At 34.8% G+C, this 19,260-nt stretch overlaps 1 protein-coding gene across 1 annotated transcript in view; it reads right to left on the bottom strand.

Moving 5' to 3' along the window:
- The window catches only part of SPPL2A (signal peptide peptidase like 2A), a 52,069-nt gene that overhangs the window by 11,098 nt on the left and 21,711 nt on the right, over positions 1 to 19,260 (bottom strand). Inside the window, exons 6-13 of the mRNA XM_047863114.1 lie at positions 12,974 to 13,125; positions 9,692 to 9,788; positions 9,164 to 9,265; positions 7,672 to 7,753; positions 7,058 to 7,132; positions 3,646 to 3,702; positions 2,857 to 2,959; positions 1,183 to 1,260 (exon numbers count right to left, since the gene is read on the bottom strand). Of these exons, the coding sequence (XP_047719070.1) occupies positions 1,183 to 1,260; positions 2,857 to 2,959; positions 3,646 to 3,702; positions 7,058 to 7,132; positions 7,672 to 7,753; positions 9,164 to 9,265; positions 9,692 to 9,788; positions 12,974 to 13,125 (746 nt within the window). The remainder of the gene's footprint in view (positions 1 to 1,182; positions 1,261 to 2,856; positions 2,960 to 3,645; positions 3,703 to 7,057; positions 7,133 to 7,671; positions 7,754 to 9,163; positions 9,266 to 9,691; positions 9,789 to 12,973; positions 13,126 to 19,260) is intronic.

Below are 19,260 nucleotides of genomic sequence, written 5' to 3'. Positions count from 1 at the left end.
AAAGACAGTAATTCAAAAGTCTCAGTCACTGTTAAGGATGGTAAGTCATTGCACATTTTGGATAACTAAAATCTGTACCAAGGGGTACTAAAAGTTGCTTTGAAAAATCTTCCTAATTTTAATTATATACTTCCAGGGCTTCAACAAGTGCATACCAAACACCATCTGATCTTTCCTTAATGACTGAGGGTCTCATCACGAACATGGGATCTCAGAACATTGGAGCTAGAAGACCCTTGACAGACAATTCAGTCTACCTCCTGATTTTATAGATGAGGCAATGGAGGACCAGGGAAGTTAAGTGAACTTCCCAAAATTATACAGCACAATGGACAGAGAACCCTGTAATCTGCTTTTCATTGAGTGTTCTTTTATTCTATCACACTGACTGGTGCTGGACTTTAATATGTTAATGCCCTTAAACAGTATCATTCTTAATATCCTTAGACTGCTTTTCTTATTTCTTTATGTTTTTTTTCTTTTTGTCATCATTTCATTCACTTAGCTGTTCTTTCTTGCCGTCAGGTACCTGTTTCTAGTAATACCCTTCTCTATTGCTAGTGTACATTCTTAAGTTACTGCATTTAACTCCACTATGGAATTGAAAACCTTGCTAGCACAGTATGTAAATGGTTCTGGTACAGGCTGCTTACCTAAGAATAAAGAACTTTGGTGTATGAACTTTGAGATACCTGTTTGATATGCTTAGAAGTATTTTTTGGCTTACTTCCTATTCTTGTCTGTTCTCAATAATGGAAATAAAGGGATAAATGACAATTCTGCTGTCCTAGGTTAGATGTTATTGTGCCATAAATTTATATACATACACATTTATTCATATAGTATTTTAAGAAAATCTAATATTATACAATTTATTGATTACTGATGTGCCATATGCTCTAATAAAGCATGTAAAATATCTAATAAGCTAATAAAGCTAATAAAGCATATAAAATATGCTTATATCTAATATAAAACCTACTGATTTACTTTCATATATAATTTTTTTAAACCTCAAAAACTTTATGATATAGGTATTAAAGTATTATTCCTTTTTGATGGAAAAACTTGTCTTATTAGTTAATGATGAAGAATTAGAATCCCGGACTCCTTATTTTGACACCTCTACCTTTTCCTACAGACAATATAATTCAAACATAATAGAAAAAAACAGAAGTTTACCAATTGTGGAGGAAACATAGTATATAGAAGAAGAACCAGTCTGAACATCAAATCTTCTACAGTATGCAACCAACAGTCCTAAAAAACAAAAAATAAATTAAAAAAAAAACAAGAAAACCAAAACTCCACATAATTTTCTTAAAAACAGTAACAGCAACACAAATTTAACTGCAACAGCACACACTGCATTATATTTAACCTTCATTTTTATAGCACGAGAACATTAAAGTACCCACAAATTCTGGACAAAATTATAAACGCTGATTTTTTTTTAACTTAATGCCATTTTTAAACATTTTTCCAAGCCATTAAACAATCTTTAAAAACATGATTTTTTATTAGCTGCTTAACATTCTATGATATGGAGAAAATTTTTTATTATATTTCTGTGGTATCAGTTGTATTGTCTCCTCTTTCATTTAGAATTTTAATGATGTAGGTTCTCTATTTCTTAGTCTAATTGAAGGTCTGTCATTATTAGCTTTTTAAAGGACCAACTCTTAGTTTCATTAATCTTTTCTACTGTTTTCCTGTTCTCTATTTTTGCTGTATTTTATTATTTCCTTCTTTCTGCTAACTTTGGGCTTAGTTTGTTCTTCTTTTTCTAGTTCCTTACGTGTAAAGTTAGGCTGCTTATTTGAGGTTTTTCTATTTTCTTGATCTATGTGCTTATCACTATAAACTTCCTGCTTAAACTGCTTTTGTTGTATCTCATATGTTTTGGAATGCTGTTTCTCTTATCATTTTTTTTAAGTATTTTTTAATTTCTCTTTTAATTTTTTCTTCGATGCTTTAGTTGTTCAAACTATTTTGTTTAATTTCTATGTATGTGTGAATCTTCCAGTTTTCCTCCTGTTACTGATTTCTAGTTTCATGCCACTGTGGTCATAAAATATACTTGGTATGTAATTTCAATCTTCTTAAACTTGCTAAGATTTGCTCTGTGGCCTAACATGTGATCTATCCTAGAAAATGAACTAAGAGAGTTGCTGCACTGGCCTCTGCCATACCAACTCACAAGGCAGAGCTGTTAGCTTCTCTCTATCTGGCTTTACTATGTAAACTAAAAGTCTTTTTCAGAAGCAGCCGTACTTTTTACCCTTCACAGGCACTTAGTACAGAGAGACTGCAAGAAAAGCAAGGAAGGACAATCTCTCAGCTGATTAGCAAAGACTTCTAAGTCTTTTACTTCTAAGCTATATTATTAATGGGCTGGGATTAAGTTTACACTGTAGGTTGCCCAGTGAGAATATGCAGACCTGCAACAACTATCAAAGAAGACAGACCATATGCTCTATTTTTTTGGTATTATAATGCCATATAACTATTATTTTAAAATAGAAGTAATAGAAATTACAATACACTTCGTATTATTAAATTCAACTTTTGAAGAGTTTTATTACAAACTTTCTTGGGGAAGTAGGTCAAACTGATTCTAGGTGCTTCCTCTAAGAAACTTTTTTTGAGCCATGGGAGATATCTTTGGTTGTTACCATTTGGGCTTTTTCTTCTACCCCTTGAAATGCTTTTTTTTTTTTCCTATCTTGGTCATTGACTCAGCTCTAGCCATAGCTACAAATACTTAATACAGAGTAGGTAACTTTCAATAGATACTAAATGTTGGCGATTTTAAACCATCAGTATATTTGTACTGAAACTGTTACTATTGCTTACCTGGTACAATAATGTCTCCAAAACCCAGTATTGAAACTGGCATGAGGCACACACTCATTACTGAGAAATAGGCCAGCTTTGGTACCCTGATGACTACCGGTAACTGTAATTATGGGGGGAAAAAAAAGGCACCAATAAACTTCTTAGGAATATTTACCCACATCTCTTAGAAAGGGAAGGATATGAGAGTAATTGTTTTAAAACTTTTAAATAGACATTTTAGAAGAACTTGAAATCAGAGAACATAAACTATACATATATACTCTGAATCTATAGAAAGGTTGAAAGAAATAGATACACAAGTTTGGAAAAATGAAACCCAACACACATAAGGGTTGACAGTATTAATCTAGTATCCCCGCATCTAACCTTTTTTTTCCCTTTTTACCAAAAATCGGACTGAGGCCTTGACATAGATTTTTTAAAATTTTTTATTATTATTATTTTTTTTGCAATCTGGATTTTTTCCCCCAAAGAAGAATCTTGTCTCAGAGGGTATGATTTAAAGTCCAATGAACATATCTGAAATACAATCCTTACTTTCTCATGGGGAGCTGAGGGTTGAGCAGTGGCTTCCACCAAGTTTCCATCATTCTAGGATGAAACCCAAGTCAATAGGTATTTAATAATTTAGAATAACTAAGAAAAGGGCTATATTTTGCGAGAAATAAAGTTTTACAATACCTTAACATGCACTACATGACCAATGAATTATACAGGAAGGCAAAATTATTAACTGGACACACATATATACGCTGGCAGCCATTTCTATTTAATTGCCATCCCTACCTTTTCATTATTTCCAAAAGGTCCAGCTGCAAGTTCAACCATGATGCTCTCGCCATTCTAAAATTGAGGAGGAAGATGAAAGAAATTGCCCAATCACTTAAAGAGAACAATCTACCAGTATTCAAAAATAATTTGACCCCATGGCTAATGGCCTACAGAAAACTGATGAAAAATGGGCTGTAGAACACTTTTTTCCTAAAAGAGTCTAGCAAAAATTGGAGCCATCTAAAACAAAATTCACCTAGCATATGGCTTCACACTATTAGAGCTCAACAATGATCAGAAACTAGCAGATAAACCACACACAGATTATTCAAGTGAAGCTTTGGGCAGTGATCTGTACTGACAACTAACAGCTACTAGCATTTTTAATAGGCTATAAATTTTAAGTGCTTGTAGTTACATTATGTCATATATTATGTGCCCTTAGTCATTTTTAGCAATAACAATGAATAGAGACACAAGAAATATTAAAATCTGATTTGTAATAAATATTGGTAACTTTCTTTGAATAAAAAAGACTTTTGACCTTCTGCCTACTTGCCATAATAACAATGAAGCCAAACTTGAAAAGACCCAGTCCTAAAGAACTTGAGAAACATCTTAAGCTTGTCTCCTGTCCAGTTTCAGCCTTGCCAGCTTTTTATGTCCCAATCAAAACATTAACCTTAGCTGAATTTCATCCATGGTATCTGGCTAAGGCCTTTTTATGTGGGCTGTGCGAGGAGTTCCTTAATAGTTCCTTCCTGATAGCCAAGTCTGTTGTGAAAGGGAAACATTTGGAGGCAGCAAATTAAGACTGCTAGAAGCATCGATCTATGCTTTACATTATGATGAGTATATCACCAAATAGGTAGTGGGAAGATAAATAAATGCTGCATAAGGAGAATTTGATTGACTAGTTATAATATTTTCCATGTGGGTGGGGAACACTGGAGAAATCACTTTAGTGTTTTTAAGAGGACTTCACTGATACCTGAGCTGAGTAGAAAGGATACAATCTCTAGCTACAGAAATCTTTTCCTCATGTTAAGCTTCAGGTTACAGAAGGGTTAAGTGCCACAGGAGTTTAGGAAAATAGACTAATATTAAATACAGTTCCTTATAGCAAATTACCATAATGTGATTTAATTTCTAGACAGAGTACATTTTGGTTCATTTTCTGTTATTTTAAACACTTAAGTAAAGACCATCACTGACATCCTCTCCTACATTCAAAGATATCTAAGTAGTATTTGTAAGATACTATACCAAGTTACAGGGTGGGTGGAAAAAAAATGAAGACAGGTTCTTATAGCCAGCCTGCTCAGCTTACTCATTAAAACTCTACTAACACCAGAGTTGAAAAATAGGTTTAAAATGCTCAATGTTTAATCCTTAAAATTTTCAGTTAAAAAAACCTCAAAAATCAGAAATTATATATGTAATTTTTATTTTGAGTTACCTACTAAGGTAAGGTCTACAGCCTTAATAAAAACAAGCAAACCAAACTCAGAAGAAGGTGTTAAAGTAAATCTGCACTAGTGAACTTCAAAGAGCACTTCTAATTTTTTACACCAGATCAGATTACTAGAAATCACATTCCTGATCGGTGGGAACTAATATGGAAAAAAAAGAAGATGAAAAATTCTCTAGGCAGAGAATAAACAGAGAGGGCTCATAGACACCTTTATTATTATCCTGTATCTTTAAAATTCTGAGACTCCAGTATTAAAACTGAATGGAAATTTTAAGGGTTTAGTTACAGTTCATATCTATATCCACTGTGTAATAAACGTGTCATATGCTAGGATTATCTGATTTATGAGAATGGCTTTGTACAGAAAATGCTTTACTTTCATTATGAGACCCCTTTAGAGTGACTTACAAAAACATTTTTTGAACCGAATAAATTGATACAAGATGGGACAGCTATAGATAGAACTTAAAAAAATGCTTTCGGGTGCCTGGATGGCTCAGTTAGTTAAGTGTCCAACTCTTGGTTTCAGCTCAGGTAATGATCTAATGGTTCATGGGTTCAAGTCCCACACTCTGTGCTGGCAGTGCAGAGCCTGCTTGGGATTCTCTGTCTCCCTCTTTCTGCCCTTCCCTCATGCTCTGTCTCTCTCCCTCTCTCAAAAATAAATAAATGTTAAAACAATGCTTTCATTAATTGACATTTTTTGTTATAATCCATAATACTAATTCTATGCTTTAAAAAGGTTACTTTTGCTCAACAAAGTCACTGAGTCAAATGGCTCATCATTAAGGCACAGAAAGATTCTAGTTAAAATGGTCCAGTTAGCTCTAATTTGGGGCAGTTAACTATGTTTACTACCTACTTGCATTTTAGCTCCCAACAGGGCACATGTTTGTGCCACATATTTATGCTATTATAGCAAATAGTAAAAGTGCAATTTTACAGTGATTTCACAGATGACAGGGGCTAAAGAATAAAGAACTAATGGGAAAAAAATAGTGATTATAATATCAGATACTGAATATGTGAGAATGACAAAGGATAAAGAGATGATATAAAGTTACAAAATAAGACTCAACATAAAAAGGGGAAATTGGGAGAACTGAGCAATAAAATACTCACAAGATAGGAATTGAGATAAGGCAGAAAATCATGACAAGTAATGAAGGACTATCACACTCACCCAACACCTCTCCCTTATTCTGGGAACAGCAATGCCATTTTATGGAAGAGCTAGTGGCAGGGCTGGTTTAGGTGAACCAGGAGCTGTCAGCTGCCGATTCTAACCTCAGAAAAAGCCAGTCTATGACAGTGAACAAATGGACAGAAGTGGAAAGGGAGAGTATATGCCCCTAGGTCTAGTTTCTCCTGAGGCCCAGCCCCACCCTGGCCTCTGGTGGATAGAGGAGGGGCTTTGGATAGAGGAGGGGTCCTTTCTGATATAGACAGGTTACAGTGGGTTCTGTCAGTTCTGCCCAAAAGAATTCTACTGACGGAAGAGGAAGGCTGGAATGCTAGCCAACACTCCCTCATGGAACGGATTAGGAAACAGAAGCACAAAGTGCTGAGTGACCTCCCAGGGTAACAAGGTTACAGAGCCTCACATTAGGTGCTCTTTCTTAGTCTCAAATTAGGGGTACAGAAAGGAAAGCAACAATGACACATTTTCATTCTTTTTGCTGTTTATATTATCTATGGCAAACATTTATTGTTTTATAATAAGAAAAGTTACTTTAAAATGAGTAGGAAGAAAATTTGTGTTCTCATGATTAGCCAGGAAATACTTTTCTTTAGTAGAATAACTTAAAGGCTTAAAAAAATCCCCTAGTAAAAGGCCAATTTCAATGACAATTTTTTGAAAGAGAATTAGAATGCATTCAATGGTAAATACCTGCAAAATCAACAATCTAAGAGCAGGTTTAAGATTCTCATCTTTTAGCATGTTTCTCATACCTTTGTGATGAATGGTGTTATGAAAACAAAAAATACATCATAGAGGAGGAGAAGGCCTAGCAGTATCACACATGACTGTTGAAAAAAGAAACATGTAAAGGTCAAATTTTCAATATCTAAATTAAGAGATTATACTATTTTGCAAGTACAAATAAACACGTGAAATTACATTTGAACACTAGTTTTTGAAAGGTATTTAACAGTTATTATTTATACTTTTATTCTACCTATCACATTAAAAATTTTATCTTCTTTATCCTATTCTTTAAAAAAAAATGAATCACTAAGTCAAAGAAATGCTCTTCGTTGATATTTTGTCTATAAGGATTTTGTGAAACTGACATATTATACAAATGATTAAAAATATTTTAGCTATCAAATCAGTGGTTGGCTGAGGCTGGTTATTAGGACTGATAGCAAAAGGGCAGAACAGAGCTTTTGAAGAGATGAGAAATGTTATACAATTAAGATGGTGGCTACAAAATCATTCATTTGCAAAACTTTAATAAACTGTACACTTACAATGGGTGCATTTTATTATATGTAAATTATACATTAATAAAGTTTTTTTAAAAAGAAAAAATTATTTTAGCTAGCAAAGTAGTATACTTTACCTTGAAGTTGGGTAACTTCAGTGTTTTAATTAAATTCAGACAAAAAGCAATCCCCAAGATATCCTGTAAAATCCAAGCCCACCTAAAATCAAAAGAAGTTAACTTTAATTGGTTTATGTAGTTATTTTTAGATGGGACTTTTCAAAAGAAATAGATCACTAAAGTGATATCATTCAATTGCTATGATTTGACTATTTGATTACTAAACAGCAATTATAATGACCAAAAAACCTCTCATATGCTCCATATTTATCAGTTTACTGTCCTAGAATAACGAATACCACTATACTAAGAAAAAGTTGAAAGCCTACCTCAGAATATATATCAGATATAGTGCATACTTATCTTTAACCTTTGAACTTATACACAGGTCCCTTTTAGAAAGGTAGCTCAAAACAAAGGATATTAGTGTTAATATACATCCAGAGAGCTACAATCTAAAGGAAGTAAGATCTATGTAACAGACTCTACAAGGAATTGATATGCATAATTATCAACTGAAGCTGCCAAAAATTGTATACGCTTTGCTTCCAAATTTTAGTCTATAAGTGGTTCTGGGCTTTAATAATTTTATTAATAAACCATTAAAAAGTTAAAATTTTTTTCTGGTTATCCTTCCTGCAAATGGACAGATATCTGTGTATTTCCTCTCTTACATAAAAGATGGCATACTCTAGATATCCTTTTCTCACTTAAAAACACACCCTTAGGGGGCGCCTGGGTGGCTCAGTTGGTTAAGCATCCGACTCCTGATTTGGGCTCAGTCATGATCTCACAGTTCATGAGTTCAAGCCCCACACTGGGCTCTGTGCTGACAGCACGGAGACTGCTTGGGATTCTCTGTCTCCTCTCTCTTTGCACCTCCCTCGCTTTCTTTCTTTTTCTCTCAAAAATAAATAAATAAATAACCATAAAAAAAAAAATACACCCTGGAAATCACTGCAAATCAATTCATAGAGATCTTCATCCTTAACAGCTGCATTGTACTTGGGTGGGTATACCATAATTAAGTATATTTTTGAAGCCTATTTCAGCTTAGATGTTTAAATCATAATATATATTTGCTTCTCTATATGACCTTGAATCCATTAGCATAAGATCTGTTTATTTAAGTATTTATTTAGCTTGTTTCAAGACTATGGTATTCTGGGATAAAAGCAAAAAAAAAAAATCCATACTAACCAAAATGCATAATTATCATGCAAGATATAAAATAATGTATTCTTTTTTTTCAACGTTTTTTTTAATTTTTATTTTTGGGACAGAGAGAGACAGAGCATGAACGGGGGAGGGGCAGAGAGAGAGGGAGACACAGAATCGGAAACAGGCTCCAGGCTCTGAGCCATCAGCCCAGAGCCCGACGCGGGGCTCGAACTCCCGGACCACGAGATCGTGACCTGGCTGAAGTCGGACGTTTAACCGACTGCGCCACCCAGGCGCCCCTAAAATAATGTATTCTTAATCTAAGAGCAAATACACTGAGTAGTCATACCTATCTTCATTTCTAAATACAGCCCAAACAACAGATATTGCTATGCATAGTCCAGAGAGAAAGATAAGTCTCACTTCAATGCTTTTGCCACGAAATGTAATCCTAAAAAACAGATCAAAATAGGTTAGTTTACTCTGTAGATGAATTACAATGTTCATGTAATATGAGAAATGGCAAATGTTAACCACAGTCACAAGAAAGTTATTAAAATATCAATTTAAGTTTTAAGTACAACAAATGATACATCAAAAAATTTTTTATCAGTTCAACAGAACTGTCTGTGATGATGGAAATGTTTCAGATCTGTGCTGTCCAGTATAGTAGCTACATGTGGTTATTAGCATTTGAAATGTGGCTAACGAGACTGAGGAACTGAATTGTTAAATTTATTTAATTTTAATTAACTTAACTTTAAACAGCCACATGTATATTGGATTGCACAGGTTTAAAACAGCACTCCTACTTTTCCCTGTATCATTTTAAATTACAAATACCAACGTTATAGAATTCCTTGTAAGAGATACATACGCGCATTGTCCACAGGGTATCTTACGAATTAGTGCAGCAAGACAGTTGTACAGACTCATTGCTGATGCTATGCAGAAAATTGCTATCATAACATAAACTAGAAAAAAAACAAGACACTAAGTTATATGAGAACAAAAGGAAATGTGATAAGAAAATATTTATACAAGCAATATTAAGGTTTAGCTTTCTTACTGAAACACGATACTTTCAATGCAGTGACCATACTATAATTTGAATAGGTTACTAAACTGAAAATATTTACAACTTGAGTTTCATTGAAGAGTGGGTAGGATTGCTCAAGGGCTGAAGCTGTCTCTACAGTTTCTATCATTCAATGATTCAAACTAACATGTCTGTTAAAGATGTTTACAAAGTGAGTTGTAGATATTTCTAAGTATTTAAATGTAAGGAATGGACAAATTAAGAAAACAATATACGGTGCCTGGGTGGCTCAGGTGGTTGAATGTCTGACTTTGGCTCAGGTCATGATCTCTCGGGGTTGTGAGTTTGAGCCCCACATTGGGCTCTGGGCTGTCAGTGCAAAGCCTGCTTTGGATCTACTCTCTCTTTAAAAAATAAACATAGTATATGTATAAATATAGTATAAATAGTATAATAGTTTAAATAGTATAAAAATAGTATAAATGTTTTTAAATAGTATAAATGTTTTTAAAAATGCAGGTTAAGGATGAGAACGGACACCTACCTTAGACATTAACCACGCTATCTATATTTTCCTATGGTGGAATTTATCTCTAATAACTTGATCTGTGGTAAAACCAAATCCATTTAAACAAACTCTGTTATGCTATGAAACTAAGGTAGTTAAAATTCAATTATTTTTCTATATTAGCTATAGTTATTTGACAATTATTTAAAATTACATTTAATCTCCTTATTCCTAAACAGGGGAAGAAATGATTGTACTTTAAAATAAAATATTCACTTTCTTAGCTTTCTCAAAATTTCACAATGGAAATACAAATTTTACCTGAATTTTTCAAGTTCCACTAAATTTCAGAAAATTATAACTCTGTGTAGGTGAGAAAGAGAGTAATCTAGAGACAGTAAATCAATCTTTCTTCTTTTTAACCAATACAGCTTCTATTGAATCTTTAGAATGTCACAAAAAAGCCTGAAAAATCACCTGGCATCTTGCTGTTTCTGTAGCTGGACAACTTAGATCTTGTTCACGAGTCTGCAAAACTATTCCTTTTTTAGAAACATAGCTACCATTCCCCAATTTTCTGATATCCTTGTTTTCAACTATTGGCCCCTTTCTAATTGGTGAACTTGGACAAATTACTTTTTTAGTTCCTTGTTACTTGTTATTACTAGTTATATATGGTAATGTAAGCAGTAAGAAAGACAGTAAAAAATTGCCAAGTTATGTTTGGTAAATCATACACCAAAGGTTGCCCACCCAAGTTTTAAAACATAGGTAGAAATTATGCTCTTGAGACCCAAACAGTTTTAGGTATTTTATTCAATGCCTCCTATACTAAGAAAACGATTAGGCATGGGAAAGAATATGGTTAATATAACTATCTTTAGTTACTTTCTTGAACATGACTTAACATTAAATGGTAAGGGGAAACCTCACAATTTGATACATTTCATATATTAAAAATAGCAGCAACTTTAGCCAAAAGGAACCATAAGGAACCAAAATAAAAATAAATTTTGCAACATCACATAGATTTAGTCAGTCATAATTAAATCCCATGTCCTGGGATAAACCATAAGATTTAACGATCTCCCTCTTACATTAAAAATTACATTTATAGGGGTGCCTTGGGTGGCTAAGTCATTTGACCGTCTGACTTGATTTCAGCTCAGGTTATGATCCCAGGGTCCTGGGATTAAGCCCCATGGTAGGCTCTACACTAAGTGTGGAGCTGCTCTCTCTCTCTCTCTCCCCCGCTCTGCCTGTCTCCCCTGTTCGTGTTCTCTGTCTCAAATATAATTAAAAAATTAAAAAAATTACATTTATAAACAAGGCTTTTTAAATACCAATAAGTTTAAAGAAATTTCTCACCAAAAATGAAAACATGCTTTAGGATAGGGTAGAGGAATCCCTTTTCAAAGATCACTAATTAACTGACTTTGGGTCAGACGCAAACTGAAGGCTGTGTATTAAATTAGAAATATAAGCTGCACAATGACAATGTAATAGAAATAACTTTCCTAGTATCTATTCTCCCAGCAACAGATTGAAATAGGAGTGACATTGAAATAATTAATTTTTCTTTCATGTTTTAATGTTTATGGGGGTGGGGGATGGTGGAGGTAGAGAGACAGGAAGAGAGAATCCCAAGAAGGCTCCATGCTCAGTGCAGGTTTGATCCCACAAATTGCAAGTTCATGACCTGAGCTGAAATCAAGAGCCAGATGTCCAACTTACTGAGCCACCCAAGCGCCCTGAAATAATTCTTTTTTCTAATTGGAAATATATGTCATAGTAGACAGGAGAAATTAGACAATAAGCTGAAACTAACCTCAGTTTTCTAGTCCAGAAAATTTACTAATATTCTCTAAATAAGCACTACAGTCTGTAGCAGTTTTTACAAAGGGTTTTTGCCAATTCTTATCAGGCACACTGCCCTATATCCTGGTCCCCTCCTCTTTGTGCTGTACATCAGCCAGAGATGGCAAATTTCCATTCTTTCAGGCTACTAGCAAGATAGTCCAGGGGATGGGCAAGACCATACAGTTCCTACCCCTACCTTCTTAAAGGAAAGGTATCAGTTACTATCTAGACCACAGGCAAGTCCTTGCATGTTTGTATGTCTTTAGATGTAGTATAATCCCGACTGTTTATACAAGCAAAATAAAATATGAGCAACACATCTTGATTTGCAAGCTGACAAAAGAACAAACTACACTTTGGGAGTGAGCAGAGGCAAATCAATTAGCAATTTGAATAAACTTCAAATTCAGTGTAATAAACTTTTAATAAAGTTCAAATAATAAAGTTTTAGTGTGCTGCTTAGATATTGGGCTATCAAGCTTTATGTGCAGAGAGGGAAACTTAGGGATCACAGCAATTCTTTCAAGTCATATGAAGTAGTGTTCTTATCTGAAGATGTAGTATATTTTCAATCTGAGTATTTTTTATCCCAGAGTAATGGGGATCCTAACACTTCTGATAGTTTAAAAAGTTAGTATCACTTTTTAATTATTTGCTTAAGCTTTCCAGGTAGAATACCTTAAAGGAAATCTGGTGAAGTAAATGAAAAAATTGTATGCTGAAAGTAGCAAATATAAAATAGGACTTCTTACCCAACCATTTGTAGAAGAAATAAAGTAAGACCATCATAACACAGCAGATGACCACAAATATTATAACTGTTAGAGGACTAAAAGTTAAATATTCTTCCTTCTTTCTCCTCATTTCTCTATCTTCAGTGTTTGTCACGGCCTTCATGTTCTCCCTGCATAAACATACACAGGAACTTGAGAAAATTTCTGCCAGGTACAGTTATTTTTAAAATTGACCTCCAACACCAACTTAAATTTGTTTCTGACTACAAAGTAATATACTTTAAAAAACTGCACACCAAACAAATAGAAAATACTTAATCTAGAAAGTAAAAGGTCCCTATAAGCTCTATGCTCCAGAGACGATCTATTATTAATCACTAACTTCTGAAACAACACTTTTTTCTTTTCTGGAAGCAAAATTATTGACACAGATGATATTTATCACATAAACAAATTAATGTTTGTAGATGTTTATACTATCTAATTTGAAAACTATATTGATGTAATAAATTTCTGATGATAACCAATTCTTTTAACATACTTATTACCAAGTTACAGACAGTAAAGTACTTCTAAAATTAGCTTCTCTTACAGGTAAACATTAAATTCTTCTTTCAGTCAACTCAGTATTTACTGTATACCTGTTCTGTGCTCATCAGGATATTACAAAGCATTCAAAAGAAGTTCAAGACATAGCTTTCTCCTACCTTAACATAGCAACAACCCTTGCTAAGCCACACAGCTAATAAAAGCAGAGATAAAAGTTGAAGAGGGGTCAGTAGTGTCCTTTGTTGAGCAGTCTCTGTTCTGTCATCTTATTGTCTCATCTCAGTTACATGGAGCCCTCTATATACTTTTTTACTTCTACTCCCTTCAGCTCTGATCAACTAAAGTCTCATTTCCTTTGCTTACACCCTGACCCTTCTCATCAGGTCTGGCTCAATACAAACTTCTGGTTAAAAAAAGTTTACTTCTATCAAATTGTCCACTTGCCAGACTGCTTATTTACCAACATACCACTTTCTTATTAGAAAACTGTTGACTAGTATGGTCACTACATCGAGTATTTGTGACTCAAGGGAGGCTGCCTGGGAAAAGAGCAGGGAAAGGGTCTGGGGACAGCCACACCAGCACATTCTGGCAACTGCAGAGCTGGATGTGAAGGTATCAACAGAAGTATCAATAAAAGTGGCATCTGAGTGGTAAAAGGTGCCAACCTTTGGTATCTGTCATTGCAAACAGATACACTTAAAGCTATTTTTATCACAGTGAAAGATATATATATATTCATATATATCACAATGAAAGATTTATATATTCCTATTCAGTAAACCAGCAGACCACTTTAAAGGAAAAGATAAATATGGCAAAGTAAAAAGCACCAGGCAATTTTTGGAAAGGAAACATATACTAGATTTATATCATATAAAATACAACAATTCATCTTTTAAAACACTATATTCCTGGGGCGCCTGGGTGGCGCAGTCGGTTAAGCGTCCGACTTCAGCCAGGTCACGATCTCGCGGTCCGTGAGTTTGAGCCCCACGTCGGGCTCTGGGCTGATGGCTCGGAGCCTGGAGCCTGTTTCCGATTCTGTGTCTCCCTCTCTCTCTGCCCCTCCCCCGTTCATGCTCTGTCTCTCTCTGTCCCAAAAATAAATAAAAAAGTTGAAAAAAAAAAATTAAAACACTATATTCCTAAGTAGCTTAAGAGCTATGTATAATGAAAAGCTAAGCTTTTTTTCATGCCATCTTGAGTTTATGGAGCTTGAGAACCAATGATTTCATTATAATAAGACTTTAATTCTCAGTTTTAAACTGAACCAAGGCACCTTTCCCTTCTGCATAAGGTACATCTTTCATTTGGCAGGTAATTCTGACTTACGAATTCCTGTTCTGGTAAACTTTCCCTTTCCTAAGTTTTACTCTCTTTCCCCTTCTCTTTTAACTCTTTTTACTTGCTAAATGACAGTCCATATGTTCATTTTTAAAAATTAAGATCTTATTGACATATAATATTAGTTTCAGGTATACAACATAATGACTTGGTATTTGCATACATAACAAAATGGTCACAATAGGTATAGTTAACATCCGTCACCACAGTCACATTTATTTTCTTGTGATAAGAACTTTTAAGATCTACTCTCTTAGCAACTTTCAAATACACAATACAGTCTTACCAATTATAGTCACCATGCTGTACATCACATCCCCAAGAGTTACTTATTTTATAACCAGAAGTTTGTACCTTTTGATAACCCTCATTCATTTTGCCACCCTCACTCCCTGCCTCTGGGAACCATCAATCTGACTCTCTGTGTCTCTGAGTTCCTTTTTTGTTTGCTTCCACATATCAGTGACATTATACAGTATTTGTCTTTCTCTGTCTGACTTATTTTACTTATAGCACAGTGCGTTCAAAGCCCATCCATGTTGTTGCAAATGGTGCTAATGTTCTTAATCATTCTACTTTTTACAAAACATTTTTCCCTTTGTCACTGATGCATCTTCTCTTTCTTGTATTATAAGGTCAGGCCCCTCACCCACACCCACACATACACTTAGTTCTATCTTTACTTTACTGTTAGAATCAGTCATCTCAATTTCAAAATTCATAATCTCGAAAGAGAGAATTAAAAAAAATTTTTTTAGTGTTTATTTATTTTTCAGACACAGAGAGACAGAACATGAGGAGGGGAGAGGCAGAGACAGAAGGAGACACAGAATCTGAAGTAGGCTCCAGGCTCTGAGCTGTTAGCACAGAGCCTGACGCGGGGCTTGAACTCATGAACCATGAGATCGTGACCTGAGCTGAAGTTGGACGCTTAACCGACTGAGCCACCCAGGCGCTCTTTGAAAGGGAATTTTAAAAGCAGCAAGAGAAAACATTTATGTACAAGGGAAACCTCATAAGGGTATAGGCTGAATTTTCAACAGAAACCTTATACAGGCCAGAAAAGGGTGGCATGATATATTCAAAGTACTGAAAGGAAAAAATGTGCAACCAAGAATATTCTATCCAGCAAGGCTATAATTCAGAATAGAAGGAGAGATAAGGAAATTCCCAGACAAACAAAAGTTAAAAGAATTCATCACCACCAAACCTGCTCTACAAGAAATGTTAAAGGGGACTCTTTGAGTGGAAAGGAAAGACCATAAGTGGGAGTAAAAAAAAGTAGGAAGCACAAAAGCAGTAAAAAATAAGTATATCCAAAAAAATCAGTCAAGGGACTCACAAAATCAAAAGATGTAAAGTATGCTATCATATACTTAAAACCCGGGAGGTGGGGGGTAAAGAATGGGTTCAAATGTAAGTGACCATCAAGTTAACACTAACTGCTATATGCAGATTTACATATAAACCTAATGGTAACCACAAATCAAAAACCTTGTAAAACATATGCAAAAAACAAAAAGAAAGCTGGGGCACCTGGATGGCTCAGTCGGTTAAGTGTCTGACTCTTGGTTTTGGCTTGGGTCATGGTATTACAGTTTCATGGGGTCAAGTCCCACATTGGGTTCTGTGCTGCCAGCACACAGCCTGCTTGGGATTCTCTGTCTCCCTCTCTCTCTGCCCCTCTCCACTCATGCTGTGTCTGTCTCTCTCAAAATAAATAAATTAATTAAAAAATAAATAAAAAGAAAGGAATCCAAGTATCTCACAAAGAAACCCAACTAATTGTCAGAGAAGAGAGCAAGGAAAGAAACAGAAAAGAACCACAAAAACAATCATAAAAAGAGTAACAAAATGACAATAAGTACATATCTATCAATAATTACTTTGAATGTAAATAGACAAAGTGTTTCAATCAAAAGATAGAGGGTGACAGAATGGAAAAAAAAAAGAAGAGCCATCTGTATGCTGCCTAACAAGAGACTCATTTCAGACCTGCAGACACATGCAGATTGAAAGTGAAAGGAAGGAAAAGCATTTATCATCACATGGGTATGAAAAGAAAGCTGAAGTAGCAATACTTATATCAGAAAAAATAGACTTAATTATTTTTTAATGTATTTATTCTGAGAGAGAGAGTGGAGGAGGGGCAGAGGCTGGATGGGGCAGGGAGAGACAGAGAGAAAGAAGAGAGAAAGAAGAGAGAAAGACAGATAAAGAGAGGGAATCCCAAGCAGGCTCCATGCCCAGGGCTGGGACTCAATCCCATGACTGTGAGATCACGACCTAAACCAAAATCCAGAGTCAGACACATAACTGATTGAGCCACCCAGGTACCCTAGAAACAAACTTTAAAAACTGTAACAAGAGACAAAGGACACTATATAATAATAAAGGGGACCATCCAATGAGAAGATATAACAGTTGTACGTATTTATGCACCCAACATGAAAACACCCAAATACATAAAACAGTTAATAACAAACAAAAAGGAAAGAAATGATAGTAATACAATAATAATAGGGAACTTTAACAACCCACTTACATCAAAGGACTGATCATCCAAACAGGAAATCAACAAGGAAATGGTGACTTTGAATGACCCATTGAACCAGGTGGATTTAACAGATATATTCAGAACTTTCCATCTTAAAACAGCAGAATACACATTCTTTTCAAGTGCACATGGAACATTCTCCACAACAGACCACATATAAGACCACAAAACAAGCCTCAATAATTAAAAAAGATAAAAGTCATACCAAGCATCTTTTCTGACCACAATGCTATGAAACTGGAAATCAACCACAAGAAAAAAGCTGGAAGACCACAAGTTAACATGGAGGTTAAATAATATGCTACTAAACAATGAATAGGTCAACCAAAAAAATCAAACAAGAAATAAAAAATTAGAAACAAAAAGGCACAAAATCTTTGGGATGCAGCAAAAAAAGTTTTCAGGGAAGTTTATAGCAATACAGGCCTATCTGAAGAAGCAAGAAAAAAATCTCAAACAAATAACCTAACCTTACACCTAAAGGAGCTAGAAAAAGAAGAAACAAAGAAACTCAAAACCAGCAGAAGGAAGGAAATAACAAATAACAGAACAGAAATAAAGGAAACAGAAACTAAAAAACACAAAACAATAGAACAGATAAATGAAACCAGGAGCTGGTTCTTTGAAAAGACCAACAAAATTGATAAACCTTTAGCCAAACTCATAAAAAGAGAGAGAGAGAGAGAGAGAGAGAGGACTCAAACAAAATCACAAATGAAAGAGGAGAAATAACAACCAACACCACAGAAATACAAAGAATTACAAGAGAATATTATAAAAAATTAAATGGCAACAAATTGGACAACTGAGAAGAAACGGATAAATTCCTAGAAACATACAATCTCCCATAACTGAATCAGCAATAGAAACTTTGAACAGACTGAGGACCAGCAATGAAATTGAATCAGTAATCAAAAAACTCCCAACAAACAAAAGTCCAAGACCAGACAGCTTCACAGCTGAATTTTACCAAACATTTAAAGAGAAGTGAGTATCTATTCTTCTCAAACTATTCCAAAAAATAAGAGGAAGGAAAGCTTCAAAACTCATTCTATGAGGCCAGGAGTACCAAAACCAGATAAAGCCACCCCCCCCCCCAAAAAAGAGAACTGTAAGTCAATATCTCTGATGAACATAGATGCAAAAATCCTCAACAAAATATTAGCAAACCAAATCCAACAATAAATTAAAAAAAATTCATTAACCACAATAAACTGGGATTTTTGTTCAGGATGCAAGGGTGGTTTAATATTCAGAAATCAATCAGTGTGATACATCACAGTAATAAGACAAAGGGTGCCTGGGTGGCTCAGTCGATTGAGCGTCTGACTCTTGATTTTGGCTCAGGTCATGATCTCGCAGTTTGTTGGATTGAGCCCTGTGTTGGGCTCTGCACTGACAGTGCAGAGCCTGCTTGAGATGCTCTCTTTCTCCCTCTCTTGGCCCCTCCCCTGCTCATGTGAGCGTATGTGAGCACATGTGCGTGCACACACGCTCACTCTCTCTCTCTCTCAAAATAAACGTTAAAAAAAAAAAGAAATTACAAATAAACTTCATTTAGTTGCAAATAAGTCCTTTTTAATGGAACCTACAGACCAATTCACAAGATGAGTATACTGTCCTTTACGCATAAAATAATATGATTGAAGCACATTTTTAAATTCAGAGTTGTAAATATGAACTGATCCTTTTAAACAATGTTGCCTGCTTTAACCCAGAGCCAAAGAAACACAACTATAAGAAGATTGGTTTCAGGTTGTTAATCAACAGGAAAATCTAAATTTTATGTACATTTAGAATTTCTATATTTAAGTAAAATGTGAACATGCTTCATATCCTTAGAATTCCTAAA

Source organism: Prionailurus viverrinus, chromosome B3, assembly GCF_022837055.1.
Source record: "Prionailurus viverrinus isolate Anna chromosome B3, UM_Priviv_1.0, whole genome shotgun sequence".
Classification (NCBI taxonomy): domain Eukaryota; kingdom Metazoa; phylum Chordata; class Mammalia; order Carnivora; family Felidae; genus Prionailurus; species Prionailurus viverrinus.
This window is presented reverse-complemented; position numbering and strand designations above follow the sequence as displayed.